An 18,371-nucleotide genomic window follows, 5' to 3' on the forward strand; every position below is an offset into this window, starting at 1 on the left:
GACGGATTTACTTGGATCTTGGGATTCTCGAGATATTTTAAGTAGTCGATGTTGCATTTTCATAGTTTACAGAAAGGTGACTCGACGGAGAAGCATGAAAAATTGAAGGACGACAGATTAACTTGTGTTTTGGGGTAAGCTTTGGTTCAATAATAACAATTTACGCATAAATATAACTATCCACTTCCTTACGCAATACAGAACCACTTGGACCACTTTATCCATCTTGCATGGGGCCAAATTTCTCTGTTCGCTAACTTTACACGGTGCTTATGGTCAATAACGAATCGAGAGATCCTCGAACGTGGCGTTCGATGCAAATTCTGCGAGATTCCATCACGTATCGCTACGCCCGAGTTCTTAATAAGCCCTCGGGCAATTATGCTTTGCGAAACGCAGAACAATGACATCCAGTGCTCGAACAATCATTTCTAACGAGCGTCCACAGCCTAATTGGGACAAGTTCATTACGATGGAATCATTTTCCACTGATTATTCGTGGCCTGCTACCAATGAAAATGGCGTAAGCCATGGGACTTGACTGATCAGCGTGCAATTCAATTCTGATATGGACAAGTACAAGTAAAAATATCTTTTCTGTTGCTATAATACATTATAGGTTTGTGCAATAAATTATTACTTTGTTATTATGCTACAGTAGTTATTATCAGCGATCACTTTCGGCTGACTATTTTTCTGTGCGAATGTTATCGCGTAGTTTTTCTGTGTAAAAGATTTCTCAAATTATAAATTTCATTTAAATTTATCAAACAATTCCACACGAATTTATTTTCACTAATTATGGAATTAATGGAATAATACGCAAATTAATGTAGAAAAGAGAAAGATATAGGTAAATAAAAAAAAACGCTATGTATATGAAAATGATATATAATTTATGTCTCGTAAAAATAGAATTGTCGCGAACGGTAGTCGTTGGTCGAAACGATCGTAGAAATATCGTTGTTGAGTAATTGATACCGAGATTCTGTGTAAACCAGATATTTCACGCACGATTGCCGGGGGACGAAAGAATTCGAGAAACCATGACGAAGAAATTTCCAACCAGCGACGCTTGCTTGAGTAATCGATATTGATACGCAACCGTGATTAACGTAATATTAATGATCTCGCGTCAATGTCAATAACTCGATTAAAACGAGAGCAGGAAGAGAATTGAGAGCGAGATTCCAACTCTATAATTATCTGAACTGTTTTTGGTAGATTTTTCTGAATTTTCCTCCTTTATTTGTCCATTTTAATATCCTTTGTTCATTTTTATTATTTAGAGAAATGTTGAAATATGATTTTTCCAAATATCTACATAATTCGACAACGAAATGTGTGCGTTGCAGTCACAGGTTAAAACCCCTCGAGAGATTAAGTTAAAATCCAGCTTTAACGAGATTATTCTATCAGCAACACGCAGCACGCATTCGCCACTTAACGTGGATTATCCTAGTGGCTCTATCTGAACCTATCAATCATTGTAATCACGGTATTATTATATTCCATCAATAGAGTACAGCGATATGACAAGCCATAGGGGCAAGGATCAATAAACCATCAAGGGAAGCGGTTATCTCTGTCTTTCGAAGCTCTATTCTAATTGAATCATTGGTTCATGTCGATAAAATACCTAATATTAATAACAACCGATATCAACACACAGACACTAACGAAAATGGGAAATTTAGACTAGTTTCTCAAGTAACTAATTAAAATTTCTATTGAAATTCGCAATTTTTCTATATAAATCAATTTGAAGAAATACTAAATATTCCAATGTAATTCCTAAATATCCTGAAACGACATTCCAATGTGATTGTTAAAAAGTCCAATTACCTGCCCACTTTTTATTCACCTACAAAACCTCATCGGATCCAAGATACACCTTTCTTCGATATTCCCTGACAACCGAATTCCTCGATTACTATTACATAACGTGGCAAAAACTAAATAACTTGTTATTTACTATTCGAAATAGATGCAGATACAAAAAAGATCATCGCGCTTTTTCGAGTTTCTTGTCATGTCTGAATGCCAATCGAAACGAAGTTTAGTCCGCGTTTTATGACATGCGCTACTGGATGCAGAGCAGCGTAAATAATCGAGTGAATGTCGATGCTCGATACGTGCAACAGGCATTCCCTGTCGACAACCGTCCCTGGCCTCGTCCAGGCAAATGTGTAGCGGGTTAGTGACACGCCTAATCGTCCCATAGTGTTCGAGAATGATCCTGGATCAGGAAGGAGGAAGTCACGTTCTCCCTCGGATTCCAACGAAGGCTTCGATAAATTCTTTCGCTATCGCGCATTGATTCGCGTCATTTGGCTACAGCTTGGATTTCGATGGCAGTTTGTTTTGAATTTTCTTGATTTTCCAGAATGTATTTCCTTACAAGTGGAAATATTGGAACTTTTTGAACGTTCGATGGAAGTATTTTGTTACAGTACCCGTCAGTGAAATTTATCGCAACCATCGAACTATCGTACGATTTGTCAAATTTAATTCTTCGCGAATCTCCAAAGCAATGCACGATTTGCACATGGCCTCGGTCGAATGACACCAAACCTGGCGTAATATTCGCATAACGTGTATGTTATTACGTTTACGCTTCCTTCCCGTTCTTCTCGGCTGAATCAGGCGCCACCGCCCACACAACGAGCACAGCGTGCCAATTAATGGCACCACGACGAACGTTTAGCGAGACCCTTAACTGGTTGGCGTGGATAGCCGCTGATTAAAAACAATGCCGCGTGACGAGAGCCCCTGGAATCCCGTGGAAAGGGCTTTTGTTCGACGTATCTATCCATCTATGCATTACTGCGCCGCCCACGCCACATACTACGCGATCTACGCGATTTTCTCCGCATTTTCTGAACGCTGCGTCTTCCTTTCGTGCGGAATAGCGGTGAGTGTTTAAAATGCTTAAAATTATTTATTAATTGGAATATTTTCTGCATGTTCCATACTTGCAGTATTCATTTTTATTATGAGATTTGGTTACGTTAGAGTTAAAGAGTTTTTCGAACAAAAGCGGTGAATATTTGCTATACCTTTTCAGTCTTAAAACGAAACATTACAAAAATACCTGAGATACATATCACTAAAACAAATTTAAAATTACTTAAATAGTTTTGTAACAATCGATAGTTTAGTTGTTATCGGAGAGCTATGATCGAAAAAAAAAAAAAGAAAAAAGGAACTTTATATGCGTGATCGAAAGCGTACGTGCGTGACCATAGAAAAATGTCTATTATGCAAAACAGAATTGTTTGGCTATGAAATTCACGCGAATCGCGCAATCACTTTTTCAATACGGCGTCGTTGCACGGATTGATTTTTTGCTGATTTCATTGTCTCGTGTCTCGTATGTTTCTTGCGTTTTTTTTTTAGTACTGTAGGTTGCAGTTTTTCAGACTAGATCGATCGCGGCAAATTTACATAACTTTGGATGGGTTTATGTAAGAATATTTTATACATTGATGCTAGTTTTCTAGAGATCTTATTTTATATCTCAAGCCTGTATCGTAAAAATTCTATCGAACGTTTTAGTTCTGTTTGACGTTGTGTTTTATATTCTATCATTCGATGTTCGATATTGGACATTGAATTTGGAAACATTATGTCATCGAAAAAGTTGCAATTTTCAATATCAAGCATCTACTACGCAATTACTAAGAAAAGTTAACTTCGCTAGTACTAAATTTGAGCAATAAAATCTTCCAAAATTCAATTTCTTCTTTCACACGCTCGTTAATGCTACATAAAACACCATGCAAATTTTCAATAACTTCATTACGCTAGAATCAGTCAGAGAAACAGAGATACAACTTCGAAAGCAAACCAATATTTTACACATGTCTTTTTTACGATCTTTCCACTTTTCTTTTTTTTTTTTTCTTTTATTTTATTGGTAAGAAAGGTTTCATTCCAATCACGTACGATTGTTTATTCCGAGGACGCGGGACGACCTTCGTCTTGATCAACGTATCAGTTACCTTTCCTACTCCTTCTGCTTTTATCCCTTCTTCCCATTTAATTGCATTTCGTCCCTGTTCTTTCCCTGAATCCGTGGTTTACGCATCAAGGTTGTACTCTTGATTCTCGGAATAATAATCGAGATATTGATTCGATTACGACATCGCACGCGATCTTCCATTATTTACATTTTCCCGCCCATCTTCGATCGAAAATTTGTATCTCTCGATTATCGATTATTATCTGTATTATTATTGCTATCATTTGATTTATTTCAGAATAATGTATGGATTACATTTTACGAAGTGTTACGCGAACGTGTGAAAATTTACGACGCTGACTGAAATATAATAGAACATTACATTTCGGAAATTGGGAAAACTGGGAAAATTGAGAAAATTTGAAAAATCGTACGAAACTTGGATTTATCGATAAAATTAGTATTCCGTGAATATACATAGAATAGATCGATACTCTAAGATAGAGGATCCTAAAATAACGATTCTCCAATTTTCTTACCAGGGATTATAAAATTAGGCTATAGAATATAATAGTCTAGAAAGTTCTTTAAAGTGATGACTCAAAAATTCTTTTACAAAGGCAAACTTTTTTAATTCTACATATGCAAATACTTTCTTTTAAGGAAGTATCGAATCGATCAATTTAATGTTCGAAGTATCGAAACATTTGTCAAATATGAAATATTCTCAAATTAAAGAATGAAATATTCATTTTCTTAAAGTGAAATGTAACTTAATTATTTGTATCCTTCAGTCATTTTTACTTAAAGTGTATTACCTTGGTAAATGCTTAAACTACTGTCACCTACCCATGAATTCTCAATTAGCCCTTCAACGACTCACTTTACAACTTTCTTAATAGCTATATTTAGTGACTTATAAATATCAAAAGAATCATATCTTACCCTCGGCTTGTATTGAAAACACCGTACTAAATAGTTTATAAATTAATTTATGCTTTATAACCCATGGAATTGATAAAACCAATTATTCAAAACGTACAGCAGCGAACAAGCCGTAAAAGTAAAGATAAAGCATAAGTATAAATTCTCCAATTGTTTCTTTTCACTCGCAAAATACACAAAAGATAATTTTACTTAAGTAGAATACTTAATACCACGTGAGTATTTTATCGAAATTTTCCACATAAATGAGAGTACTCTAGTGGCTACAGTACCTACGCGTAATACTTGAAATACTTTACTTATATCGATTAATAATACAAGTACAAAAAATAGAGTAACTGTTACTCACCCCTTATAAAATCAAAAGCACTACTTTATGTATTTTGCGATCGAATGAAAAATTACCTTTTTTCTAAAACGTTCAAAGATACAGATACAAAAATCCATTCAGAGTAAAAGTTACAATATTTAATTGTACTTGACAAGAAACATAACAAACACTAAACCTCCTACGAATCGTCACAAATTTAACCACATCAAACATTCGGTGAAAAATCAAATTTGGAGATGTACGAATATATATAGAATTCTATATATGGAATATATATGGAATATATATAGAAATATAATAGAATAAATATATATAGAATTTCCTGTTTAAGTTCTATTTTTCTAATTATATTGGGAAACTACGTTATGAGTTTGTACAAGGATTCGCCATCTAATAATATAAATTATCGCTATTCGCCCAACATATCAGTTTCTTGGGACAACGAACGTACCATTTATAAGAAAAGAGAATGGTTGGCAATTTTTGTTCGACTCCAAGGAGGAAGTTCACCAGTTGCACCTGACCTCGAGAGATCCTTTTGAAAGACGAGCAGACAAGAGACGGACAGACCAGAGAGTAATGTCAATGTCACCACTTTAGGTGTACCAATTGCTTCCCAGGGTGTGGTCCCCTCCTACGGGTCGACGACTCCCTACCAGATTCACCTATATAAAAGGAGACACCGTGGCTCGACAGGGCAGCACATCACCGTTGATACTTTAGGGCGAGTACTGGTTGGAAAATTCACATTCAACCTACCAGCAGCGTTTTTCCACGTGACTAACCATGAAAACGATAGTGAGTATGGATATCCAGGGATTTTCCTTTTTGTCATGGCAGTACGATTGGTGAGGGTGTTTTCAAAGGATATTGCACAAGTGGTAGTTCAGATTAGGCCGCTGTGAGAAGAAAATAATTCGTTAAATGATTCTTGAATTTACGTTAATTTAAAATTGGTTAATTAGGGCAAGATTGATCGGTCAAGTATCGTGTACGTGTTTGATTTTGACTATCGTAGAGACGAATAGCTCTTTGTAGATTTAGAAATCTTTCTTTGTAAAATTTGATAGCTTGTATAGATCTAGAAATCGATTATTGACTTTGGAACGTTGATAGTTAAAATATTATTAAAATATAATGATTATTTATCTGTTATTAGATAATTAGAAACGAGACCGTTTTCTCACTATTATTAACGATAATTTAGGTACACACAATTTTTCTGAATTAAATTAAACGAATAGAGAAATTAAATTGTTATTGCTGCAAAATTACAATTATTACTAGAAAAATCGATATACTGAATATTAATTACTATAAAAAGTTGTTACGTATTAGAATGCAATTAGTTTTTTGACCATGAAAATCGAAAAAAAGGAATCTGCAATCGTTACTTATTAATAACTAACCGAGTTTTTCCGTGTCACTAGGTTTCTTCGTCATTGACATACTAACATCCCACGTTCTAACAGGAGCCTCTTTATATGAATAGTTGCAATTCGTATGCCTGCTCAGTCGTCAAACCAACCATAAAAAAATTCTTTCCACGCTTCATCACACTTTTTCACTAACTTGTTTTTCTAACGCCTCTTACCTAATTATCTCTACTATGCTTCAAACTATTAAACGCTAACAAATTCCAAAAATCACATCCCACCGAATTAATTCAACTACAGGGAACCTTCTTTGCTGTTCGTTATTCTATTCCTAATAATGCTTGGAGTTTTTGAAAAATACGCGTTGCCTCACACGCAAAGATACGCTTCACTGAACTCATTTTCCACCATAACTCCATTTCCATCAACCTTGCTCTTTCAAACTCTGACCTAATTAATATTAAATTACAGTTACAATTATAAAAATTGCAGTTAACAAACTAAAATTTGTATTTTTCTCGATTAACAGAATAAAATGTCAAAGTACTTTTACAAATTGCAGATCATCTTCGCTACAATCTGCACCCTGGTCATCGCAGAGCCCGGATACGTGGCTCCAGTGATACCTTACAGCTACCTCAGAGTGCCATTAGCCTACGACGGCCACGTTTTGGACACGCCGGAAGTGGCACAGGCGAAAGCAGCGCACCTCGCGACTCAGGCGTACGAAGCGGCCAGGAACACACTCAGCTATGCTCACGTGCCGGCTCTGTTACGTGTTTATGCACCTGCACTTGGTGCGCCTATAGGCGCCGATGGTCGTGTCGTTGATACACCTGAGGTCGCGCAGGCGAAAGCTGCTCACTTGACTGCTCACGCGTTGGTAATTAAGAGCAATTAGTTTTTTAAAATCTGGAAAATCAACGACTCAGTGTTTTTGGTTTTAATGGATAAGAAAGTCCTTGAAAAAGTTCAAGGATCTGTACTTAAAAATTTTCTTTCCTCTTCTTTAGAAACATTTTAAATTTGCAAAGGAATTTTTAAACACTCGTGAGAATAAGAGCAGAATCTTACATTGTTTTTCTTTTTTTTTTTACAAATATATTCTCTTCATTTACTAATAAAGTAAATGTTTCGTTTCAAGCCGAAGAATGTATAGTATTATTAATATTTGACTTTTCATCATTTTTTTATGTTGAAGGAGGCTGCGAAGAATCTAGGACTCTACCCATACGGTGCCCTGGCTTACGCCTCAACACCTTATGCTTATGGATTTGGATATGGTGCTCCCCTTGGTCCTGATGGTAGAGTAGTGGACACTCCGGAAGTTGTTCGAGCGAAGGTAGCTCATTTTGCAGCACACGCTGACGCGGCCGCAAAAACTGTTGGAAATCTCTGATTGCCACTGAGAGGAATATTTGGGAAGGATAACGACGCGACTCTAAAATAATTTTTTGTCAATTTATTCAATATTTGGACTATTTGAATATGAAATGGACGAATAATTCTGTAAAATGATCGTCTGCCTTTGTTCTGGATTTTTTTTACTAAATGCCGTAAAAATTGCAACTGAATGTTATATGTGTGAAATAAGGCAGCAAAAGTATCGTGCTATTTTTGTATGACCCAATACGATGGATCCGCATAATAAATAACCTGTTCACAAAATATTATTTATTTTTGTGCATTGTCTTCGCTCTTAAAATACTTTCAACCTGTTTTAAGTAGGTGATATAGTAAAACGTGATATAAAATACTGAATTTACGTTCGATCAATCGAAATCTTAAAATGTAATTGTTCCTAATTTGATTTATTATTAAACAGCTTTCCCTAGCTCAAGAGCTTTGCGTGCCATCGTTATCGCTCCTTCTCTGGTTAGATGGCCACCGACGAATCGTTTTGAATGGACAAAAACAGCATCTTTGATTCCAGAGACGCTTACAAGCTTCTCATCGCGCAAACCTCCCCAAGGTTCTGGCAAAGACAGCCTACAAAATCATAGAATGTACGTTAAAAGCTTCAAAAATAATCAAGTTGTCATTCGAATAAATACCTGCATACAAAACTGTTAGGTTCCACAGGTATGCCTCGAACCCTATAGTTATCACTACTAAAAATTACAAATTTTAATGGTGGCTGTACATTTTGTTCCTTTTCTATCGCATAAAGATGCTGAGACCATGGTACAAATTGTAATAATTCTATAATTTCGCCACTAGGGTCTACCTGCAAATATTTATCATAGCTTTTCTTTGAACATGTTTTTAAATTGTATAACAGAAAGGCTTGGTAGGATATATTTTTATGTTAACATATAAGAGAGAAAGGAACCTTCTCTTGCATAATATCGCAGTAAGGAAATGCCTATGATACATTTTTATGCAACTAACAATGGCCATGTATTCTAATGCTTGAACTCTATTCAAACAGAATGTTATTCTATTCAAATCTATGCAAATGTCGCCTCGAAGATGCACAATGATTTGTTACAATATCTCTAATAGTGCAATTATTAATTACAAAGTGGTACACACTGATAAGTTGTAAAGTCCTTGTTTTATTCACCTCAAAGCGTTTGTCAATAGCTTCCTGCACGATAGACCTAGCAGGCAACCAAACATATGCAGCATAATTAATATGTTGCACTAATTCCTGACCAGTTAATTCAACTGCCTTCAAAAATTGACTATCGACATTAATATCCTTGCTATTCCATTCAGGATTTAAGTATTTCACACGAGATGATAAGTCTGTTACGATACGATATCTAAAATGGACAATATACTGTAAGTAATTTGATATAACGATACCTTAACTGTGCAACAATAGTATTGGACACTTACACAGGTTCCTCGTTGAACATGAGAACTCCATTATCTATACCATCGACTTCTTTAATCAATGTATCATAAATATGTTTAAAAATCAATTCTACGTCGCTATCATTTGCTTGTGGAATCAAATGCTTGATAATCTCATGGCCAAAATGGCAATAAATCAAACCAGCACTACTCAGTTTCATTGTCCAATCGTAACCTGGTTTCTTTATTACTGTGCTTATTGACTCGTTGAAATCTCTGACTCATAAATTAAAGGAATGAACTCTATGTTATTAGCTTTATACCAAAATGATTAAAAAACAGGTCATACCTCATATGATGATCGTAACGATGCTTGGAGGGATTATACTCTCCACCAACATCGACCACAATATCACATGTATCTAAAATATTCATATCGCGTGATCTACAAGTACATTCAATACTCTATATTAATTAACTCTCTCCTTTAATTGTTCCTGCATACTTCTCATTCCTAATAACATTCTCATTTCAAATTGCCCCATCTAACTCCATAAGAAAATCTGATTACACTAAATAGCTCTATTATCTTACCTCACTATAACTGCATCCTTATATCTGGGTAGCGTTTTCAACATGAAGCAAGCAAGAGCTTCGTCACAATGAAATGTGCCATCGTGTGTTCCGATTTTCACGTTTTTAGCCATTGTCACGAATTTCTGCGATGTTGTTAGCGTATAGGTTATATTGCCTGGTGGAACAGATAGCTTCGTAAAGAGTCGCGGAATTATTCCAGAGATATACTTAATCATATTCAAGCACTAATCACGTCAATAATTAAATTATATTCTCACCGTGATGTAAACAATACTCGTGATACACAATAGAATCCTGTTTCTCTAATTTCGCACGTGTACATGCGATTCTGAATCGATTATCAATTAAAAGGACAATACTATGTGTCAACCAATCAGAGGCTACTTGCGTTACTCTTAACCAATCAGAAACTACACATACTACGCTTGCGTACGCACGTGTTTACTATAATAAGACATTTAAAACTACATACTCCAAGTGAATGATACATGTGCTTTATTGTTATTAGTATTCAGATACACATTATTTATATATTTATTTGGGAAAAAATGTGTATTATTACGTGGAAAAAATATTTTTTGTAGAATTAGATATTTTACTAAATAAATATTGATATTTATAGTATTATAATATTGATAATATAAATATTATTCGTGTAAATATGTTCATTACACACTTATTAGAACAAAGGTATAATCTGGTATTTTAATGGATTCAAAGAAATTGCGAAAGGTATTTATTAATATTTCACTAGCAGATTGGAAAATAAATATATCTCTCTTGGTGACATGGTATATGAAAACAGATAATTTCTCACGTGTTTTATTATTTTAAGCTACAGTAATATTACGATATCGTGGTTTGATAGATGACTATATTTACAATCGTTATTTAATTATACGAAATTACACATTTCATCAAATTCAATTATTTCGGGCTACCTCCTCCATCATTGAATAATCGACATATTTAGGAACGAAGATTGGATTAATCGTGGTGCGATCAATACTAAATAAAAATGGAAAAAAATCTTGTTGCCACTCTCGATATGAGAACATCAAAGGGAAGAGAAAAGAAAACAATTAACTAAACGTTCTAAATCGATAAAAATAAATAAAGAATAAAAAAACTTATCGTGCAGATGGACGAACAAGAGATTGCACGTAGTACACAATTATTATTAACACAGTATAAGGCTTCTTACATCGATAACGTGTTACTCTACAGAGGGACACAAGATATTTACAGAAACCATCGAATGTACACGCTTTGAAACCATATTTTAAACGTTCTACACACTTATCGATCGCGATTACCTATCTAAAAAATCGCTAAAATTGTAACGGGATAAATTCACATGTAAAAATATATATATTTATGATATACATATGTGTATGCGGAGTCTATTTATACATTTATTTGTAGACTGTGGATATTTACGCAAGTTCATGATTTTTATGAACTAAAAGAATAGCTCATGAATGTATTCGATCAGTTATAAAAACCTTTTATGAATATATTGTATGTGTGATACAAAACATTTTGAAATTTCGTTATATTAGATTGTATTGGAGAAGTTTAAAACAGAGCTGGAAATATACATAGAATGTACGTGATATTTAATGTTTAGATAAAAGTATTTAAACGGTTGATTATTCGTATATTTTTGTATCTTTAAATTTCGAATAAATGCATAAAAATCCTCAGTCTATTTACTAGTATTAGGAATTTCGGTTCAAGGGGCCATATTTCTGCTAAGGGGAACGAAGATCGATGGGTCGACGGATTTAAATAAATTCGCAAAAACACGTCGATCTTTCTAAGAAATTATTTTATCGACATGACGATTCGAGTATTTCTCAAAATTCTTTTCTTTATTTCTTACTGTACATCCTTGTTAATCTACTCATGCAGTTGCATCTAGCCAGCCGATACGAACGTTCGTTCGTAATTTGTTGAGCAATGCGCGTTAGATTTATTGCTGTATCGCTAGAGGGAATACTCCATCGATGACTGTATCGTAAAAACCATCGATGCAACGTAGGAACAGACGTGATTCGCTCTTTTGACTAAAGGAAGTAGACAGGGGCTGTTGTCTGACTATCAAGTTCTATAAATTGATACGAGCAAGATTCTGATATTTTTCTTTGAACGAAGATATTTAGGAAACTTGCTCGTGTTTTCGTGTTGGTTAATGACAGTGCAAACTATGGTTATTTATACAATTTAGAATTTGGACACAGCAGTGTTCTTAATTTCTAGATTACATATGGTTTTTTTTTTTGGAAGCTTTGCTATCTGCCCAAGTATGTATCAACCAAACAGTTCTACTTTTATCAATGGCTATTTTACTTTATCGATCAGTTAATCTACTTTATCGATCATCAATGACTGTTCTGCTTTATCGACGAAGCTATAACTAATATTGAATCAATTGGTTGCTGAAGGCTACTTCAGAGTACATTTCCTCGCTCTCTATTCTTTACTTTCTGTACATCACTTATTTCGATGAAAGGAAACGCAATCGTGTTACCATTCACCGCATAAAAACAACGAATTCTAAAAAGTAGGTTCTAGCACTGTCATTCCAACAATAAATTCCCTTAAAATCTATCTTCTCCGTGAGCTGCTTGTTCGAACTACCTCGAGCATATTAATTTTAATAAGTGTGAATCCATCATCGTCATGTACAGGGATTATGGCAAATGTTGAGGGGAAGAGGCGCCGCCCTCTTCTCCGGAATCTTACCTATTAACAATATACATAAATATACACTAAGGGAGGGGATTCACCAATTACCAAAATCAACGTTGCCAGCAGCCACAAAGAGAGGAGAAACAAATCAAAATCCTGATTCTCCTCTTAACCACTCCCTTTTCAAACAATCCTTATTCCTAGCGTTGTGGCGACAGCTTTGGCTCTCCTCGTCAAACACAGTGCCTTCTTCACACACGAATCGAAAATCAAGCACCTGCCTTGAAGTGAACCCAGGAGAGCAATAGTGAAACAGTCTGCAGTCTCTATTGTCACCATAGAAACGATACATCTGCTTCTCCAAGCAATTAAAACCACCCTGCCTCCTCAACATCGCCGAGTTTCGACTTAGAGATCTCATCGTGGTCGATTCCACCGTTTCAGTTCGCTTAGTCGTGGTTCCTGAAATAGCGATTGCCTCGGAAACTGTCAAAGTGACAGGTCCCTCTGTCGTTTTACTCTCCAAATTCTGTTCCATGATTTTGCCAGACGAAGCAAGCGTGGTTTCTTCCTCTATGGTTGATCTAACAGTAGTCGAGGGTGATTCTTCGGGATGATGAGACTCAATGGACGTCAGACCGATCGGTAAAGTTGTCGTACTAACAATTTCTAAATCCACTAAGGTGAAACTCTTAGGACTAGTTGATTTCTCAAACTCTGTGCTAGTAGACTCGGTTTCCTTCGAGGATTTCTCAACGGTAGAGGCAAGAGTTGACAGTCTAGAAACAGGATAGGGCGTGAAATTTTCTTCTTGATCTTGTTTTACGTTTGTTGGTGACTTTTGTTCGCTTGAACTGGAGTCCTGGTCGTTTTTGCTCTTCGTAGGAGCATGCATCTTCTCTTCTGATTCGTTTAGGGGCTTCAATTTGCTCTCTAATATATTCTCTTCGCTCCTGCTAGCTTCAGTAGTAGTCGTCGATACATCTGTGGTCATTGCTTCCACTGTTTCGGTCCAATTCTCGTCCATATTCGTCGTGATAGCCATAGTAGTAGTTGGCTTCCGAGCTAATAAAGTGAACTTCCTGATCACCGGTTTGGGTGCCAGCTCGTTGTAGGATTTAGGTGGCTTTGCTGGCTTGGGATTCAACAAACTCAGTCTAGGTTTGATAATTACAGGATTCGGAGTCGTCGTTGGAGGAATGTAATTGTAATTCTTTCTAGCAGTGATTGGCTTGAACAATTTTGGAGGCATGGGACGAGCGGTGGTAGTTGTAGTACTTGTACTTGTAGTAGTACTTGTTGTGGCTGTTGTCGTCTGCAAATCTATCTTCTCCGTAATGGACTCCTTTGGACTCTCAGTCTCCACATCCTGATCTTTCTGAGGCTCTGTGGTAGTTTCTGGCTTGTCTTCCTCATTCTCTTGCTTGGCATCCTCTATTTTATCATCAGCCAACATATCTTTACGAATTTTCTCTGCACTTAGACTGTTAGAGTCTGAAGATCCGTGTTCTTTATAGTTATCTGGTTCATAATTGTCATCTACATAATCGTGAGCTATATTCTCGACAGATTCTGAGGGTCTTTTTGTTTCTAGTACGTCCTCCTTTTTATCTTTAGGCAACTCATCAGTGAATTTAAGAACTCCTTCCGTACTTTCTTCCTGGTCACTCAAAACAGATTCGTCGTCTTCGTGTTCTTCAAGAGTCTCTTCTTTAGAACTTGGAATTTCTTCAGAAGCCACATGTTCCGAAGTCACATGTTCCGAGGAAATAGTGGCGTTTTCGGAGCTACCAGGATCGTTGTACTCATCGTCTGTACTCATTTCATAAGTATTTTCATAGAATGCTTCGGTAGAGTCGTACTGTTCTATGGAAGCTTCCTCAGAATTCATCTCTTCGTTCTTCATCGTCGAAAATTCACCAGATTCTTTTCCTTCCTCTTTCTCATTTTCATTTTTCCTGTTCTTAACTTGCCTATGAGAAGACACTTCCTTTGAAAAGTTCTCAAACTTCATAATCTTTCCTTTACGAGAATTTTTAGCCATTTCTTGCTGGTCATTCTGAGAATCTTCATTGCTAAAGACTGTGGTTGATTCATCTTCCATAGATTCGTGCTCTATTGAAGATTCTTCTTTATAATAGCTCATTTCTTCTATAGAAGGATCTTTCTTAGGAGTTTCAGGCTGCTCCACTTCTTCGTCAAACTCTTCTTCGACCTTTCTCTTCTCTTCAATTTGTTTTTCGTCCAAGCTTGGAACAGTTGTTTTCTCCTCATCTTCCAAAATCTCGACGTTTCCTTCATCCTTTTCCAAAGTTCTAGATTGTTTCTCTAGAGTCTCATATTCGTTAGCCTCACTCTTCCGATTGTCTTTTCCTGTACTGTGGTCTTTACCAGTTTGAAGTTTCTTCAAGTTGCCTCCATGATTATTCACAGCTCTGATATCGACATCTTTCGAGGTCTGTGACTCTGGTTCGTTGAATATGTGCTTGTCAATCTGCTCACCCTCAGAATTCACTATTGTCGTTGTCTCTACTTTTTGATCAGGAACTTTATCATCGAGTAATCCAACAGGCACGTTATTTTCAACTTTAGCTTCCTTTCTCTTGGAAGAAATCTTTCCTCTAGCTCTGATCTTGGAACTTATCCTTCTCATGTTTGGTTTGGGTTCTATACTAGGCTTCTCTTCCTTTTTTTCTTCTTCTAGAATCTTTCCACTGTCGCTTTCTTGCAATTTAGACTGTTTATCCACTGAATCTCCTTCTGTCGTTGCTCCAATGATTTCTTCAGTCGAAGACAGAATTGGAGTCTGTGTAGAAACTTGCTCCTCTTCAGTTGTATTTAAAAATTCTTCTTCGTCCTTGGATTTCAGCTTCGTGTACTCGCCTGGATCAAGAATAACGACATCTAACGTATTTTCTGGCTTTCTTGGTTTAGAGTCTGATTTAGTTTCATCATTAGGCTTATCTTTCATATCAGAAAAATCTACATATTCATCTTTCTCAGTCTCATGAGTTTCCACTTCGATATCCTCCAAATCTGAGTCAACATTCTTCAAATTTGACATAGCATCCTTTTCCTCATCGGTGTCAATGTATTCTTCAGCATCAGACTCCCTAGTATCTATTTCCAAAGGAACTTCTAATCCGTCTGACTGCTTAGTTTTATTTTCTTCATCTTCCTTCTCTTCATCTTTCGTCTCTTCATCTTCCCTCCCTTCGTCTTCCGATCCTTCGTCTTCCGTCTCCTCATCTTCCGTCTCCTCATCTTCCGTCTCCTCATCTTCCGTCTCCTCATCTTCCGTCTCTTCATCTTCCGTCTCTTCATCTTCCTTCTCTTTAACATCGTCTTCTTCATAATCCCTCGCTTTAAAATTTTTAGAAGCCTTTGTCTCTAAATCTTCTAACGAATCTCTCTTTGAATTGTTCTTCTCGTTATCAGAACCAAGTCCTTGAAGCCTACTTCCCTCAAAGACACTTCTTATAGTGTCCTCAGTGAAGTCTTCTCCAAAGAGAATATCCCTAAATCTCATTAGACTTTCCTTAATCGAAGTGAAATCCTGACTTTTATTTTCTGTATCTTTCTTATTCGCACCTGTCACCTGTCCATCACGTTTTCGTTTAGAATGCCCAGCATAGACAAAAGAAACCATGGAATTCTTGGTCTGACTAACAGATCTTTTAGATCTCAAAACTCTTCTAGATTCTTCAGAGATTCTTCTGCTGTTTCTGATTTTAGGAACGTCTCTATAGAATGGATCAAAGGACTCGTCTCCCTCTTTATAATCATCATAACTGGCTGGGATCGTTGGCAAGGGAAGAGTGACTAATTGCGTTGTATTTAATGGTCTACCAGATTCGTCGCTAACACTCGCTTTGGCTGTTACAATTACTCTAGATTGAGAAGGTAGCAAGGATGATGGATTCTGAACTATTCTTTGAAGATCTGGAGGTGGTAAGTTGATGGTGATTTGATGAGGTTTTAGTTGAGGGATCTGTACAGGCGGCAACACGTGTATGTGCTGAGTGACTTGATCATTAGGGGATTGAGAGGTCTGCGAAGGTTTCGAAGATGTTCGTGGGGTTGGATAGAAGGATCTCACTGTAGTTTCATCGGAAGATGGGGTAGGAAGGAAGTTGCCTGAGATCCTTGGTTGTTGAGAGCTCTGGCTGCTCGTCTTCGCTTGCACTGAGCGTGAGGGCTCCGGCGTTGGCACTGGCGATATCGTTAACTTTGAGACCTGGAACAATATGTAGAATTTGTATCGGACAAATGATATAAGATCGTAAAATCAGGTGAATTAATTACAATATTATTGTTCTTGGGAAAGGGTATCTATCCTATTCTATTTTAGGAAAGTGTTTAAACTCTATTTCCCTGAAAATGAGCCCCCAGTTTTATTATCCTTAATTTTCGTCTTATCATAGAGTCATAGAATCATAGAGTCTGCCTGATCCGACTTGTATCACGAACTACGGAACGCCTCGTATGATAAAAAGAAAAAACTAGGAAAGAGAAAGTCAATTCAGTGCAAAGTTACCTGTCCCTTATTGCTCGACTGAACAACCTCCAACGGCCTGATACTCTGCACCCCACTCTCCCTGTAATCCGAAGTCTCCCTAGGATTATTACTATGAATAAACTGCTCCGTGGTACTAGCAATCCCATGATTGTGAAAGATAGGATTTATCAACGCTGGACTATTTCCATTGCTATTCAATAATGTCTGAATGGTGGAAGATGTAGCGTGAAACAGTGGCGACGCCGTCGATGGTTCGTTGTGAATAATCTGCGGACTTGCAGTCGAGCTGAATCTGATCTGATGCACCTGAGGTGGCTGAACAGTGGTGGAACTGACTCCTTGATTGCTAAACAGTTGATACGAAGTCGCCTGTTGATTATTATTCCTCTCTCCATTGTGGAAAATATACTGGTGATGGTAGCCGCTATTTTTGTCGTCGTAGAGAGACTTTGATTGACTCGTGTGAACCTGAGGAAATGGTGGTTGCGGCTGGAAGTGTTGTGGATAGCCCGTGGGGTGGGAAAAAGAACCGGAGGATGGCGTAGTGGAGGGTTTACTTGGTTTCGAGGTTGTAGTGGACGTTGTGGTTGTTGTAGTTGGTCGCGCTGAAGTGCTGCGTTGGTGGTCGTCTATGGGGTCCGATGGATCGATGTCGTCCTCGCTATTTTCGTGTAAACTGCGAATAAAAATAGCATTCAGAAATTCACTTGATCGGGTTAGACTTTTTTTTAGAGGAGGCGTTCAAAGTCGAGAATCGTGATTCGTCGCTTTGGAAATTGGAAATTTCAGCATGGAAAGGCGTTTCAGGTATTGAAAAGAGACGGTGTTTCTAAAGATAGCGCGCTACATAGGAAATGACCGCAACAGGCAGCCAGTAAGACGTGATCAATCAAAAAATCGTCGATACACGCAATCACCACACCTATCGATCCTGTATCGCGCCACTACGTAAGCAAAACCGGCAGTTATGCGAACTAATGCACCTTTGGTCCTTTCGAAATCACATCTAGCATAGGTGAACGTCTAGACAGGCAAACATTTCGTACGCGACAGGTGAACCGAGCCGCTACAATAATTATTTTCAGCCAATGTGTCCTTTCGCGAAAGCAGATTAGCGGGGGGGGGGGATGTTGCATTCTTTTG

The 18,371-nt window shown here is 37.0% G+C and overlaps 3 protein-coding genes across 16 annotated transcripts in view; 1 reads left to right on the top strand and 2 right to left on the bottom strand.

Moving 5' to 3' along the window:
- The first annotated feature begins 2,544 nt into the window (after positions 1 to 2,544).
- On the top strand, positions 2,545 to 8,286 carry LOC100643545 (cuticle protein 18.7). Of its 3 annotated transcripts, none has more exons than XM_048413014.1 (4): positions 2,545 to 2,914; positions 5,841 to 6,038; positions 7,179 to 7,499; positions 7,818 to 8,286. In XM_048413014.1, the coding sequence occupies exons 2-4, from the start codon at positions 6,027 to 6,029 to the stop codon at positions 8,013 to 8,015; spliced, it is 531 nt and encodes a 176-aa protein (XP_048268971.1). In that variant the 5' UTR covers positions 2,545 to 2,914; positions 5,841 to 6,026; the 3' UTR covers positions 8,016 to 8,286. The 3 variants fall into 3 exon arrangements, with proteins under 3 accessions (XP_048268971.1, XP_048268972.1, XP_020722880.2); XM_048413015.1 differs by having other exon boundaries at positions 5,861 to 6,038; XM_020867221.2 differs by lacking the exon at positions 2,545 to 2,914 and having other exon boundaries at positions 5,812 to 6,038.
- Positions 8,064 to 10,404, bottom strand: LOC100649861 (MYG1 exonuclease). 3 transcript variants are annotated; one of them, XM_012317485.3, is made up of 7 exons: positions 10,273 to 10,404; positions 10,013 to 10,169; positions 9,768 to 9,863; positions 9,461 to 9,694; positions 9,183 to 9,384; positions 8,671 to 8,843; positions 8,064 to 8,605 (listed from the first exon to the last, which is right to left on the bottom strand). In XM_012317485.3, exons 2-7 carry the CDS (start codon positions 10,123 to 10,125, stop codon positions 8,434 to 8,436), a joined length of 990 nt encoding a protein of 329 aa, XP_012172875.2. In that variant the 5' UTR covers positions 10,126 to 10,169; positions 10,273 to 10,404; the 3' UTR covers positions 8,064 to 8,433. The 3 variants fall into 3 exon arrangements, with proteins under 3 accessions (XP_012172875.2, XP_012172874.2, XP_020722879.2); XM_012317484.3 differs by lacking the exon at positions 10,273 to 10,404 and having other exon boundaries at positions 10,013 to 10,266; XM_020867220.2 differs by lacking the exon at positions 10,273 to 10,404 and having other exon boundaries at positions 9,768 to 9,932; positions 10,013 to 10,144.
- A 395-nt stretch (positions 10,405 to 10,799) lies between these two features.
- Positions 10,800 to 18,371, bottom strand: part of LOC100643426 (myb-like protein X) — a 63,306-nt gene continuing 55,734 nt past the window's right edge. For all 10 annotated transcript variants that reach the window (XM_048413484.1, XM_048413481.1, XM_048413479.1 and 7 more), the window contains 2 exons: positions 17,247 to 17,904; positions 10,800 to 16,946 (listed from right to left, as the gene is read on the bottom strand). In XM_048413484.1, coding sequence (XP_048269441.1) covers positions 12,858 to 16,946; positions 17,247 to 17,904 — 4,747 coding nt within the window. In that variant the 3' untranslated portion in view covers positions 10,800 to 12,857. The remainder of the gene's footprint in view (positions 16,947 to 17,246; positions 17,905 to 18,371) is intronic.

Source organism: Bombus terrestris, chromosome 16 (genome assembly GCF_910591885.1).
Source record: "Bombus terrestris chromosome 16, iyBomTerr1.2, whole genome shotgun sequence".
Classification (NCBI taxonomy): Eukaryota; Metazoa; Arthropoda; class Insecta; order Hymenoptera; family Apidae; genus Bombus; species Bombus terrestris.

What these genes read in the sequence shown, in the direction of transcription:
- LOC100643545 (XM_048413014.1), top strand. An exon ending in ACTTGACTGCTCACGCGTTG is followed by an intron (nt 7,500 to 7,817) that starts GTAATTAAGAGC and finishes TTTATGTTGAAG; the next exon opens with GAGGCTGCGAAGAATCTAGG.
- LOC100649861 (XM_012317484.3), bottom strand. Translation starts at nt 10,230, where the DNA reads ATGATTAAGTATATCTCTGGAATAATTCCGCGACTCTTTACGAAGCTA. An exon ending in AAGGATGCAGTTATAGTGAG is followed by an intron (nt 9,864 to 10,012) that starts GTAAGATAATAG and finishes ATGTACTTGTAG; the next exon opens with ATCACGCGATATGAATATTT. An exon ending in CCTAACAGTTTTGTATGCAG is followed by an intron (nt 8,606 to 8,670) that starts GTATTTATTCGA and finishes ATGATTTTGTAG; the next exon opens with GCTGTCTTTGCCAGAACCTT.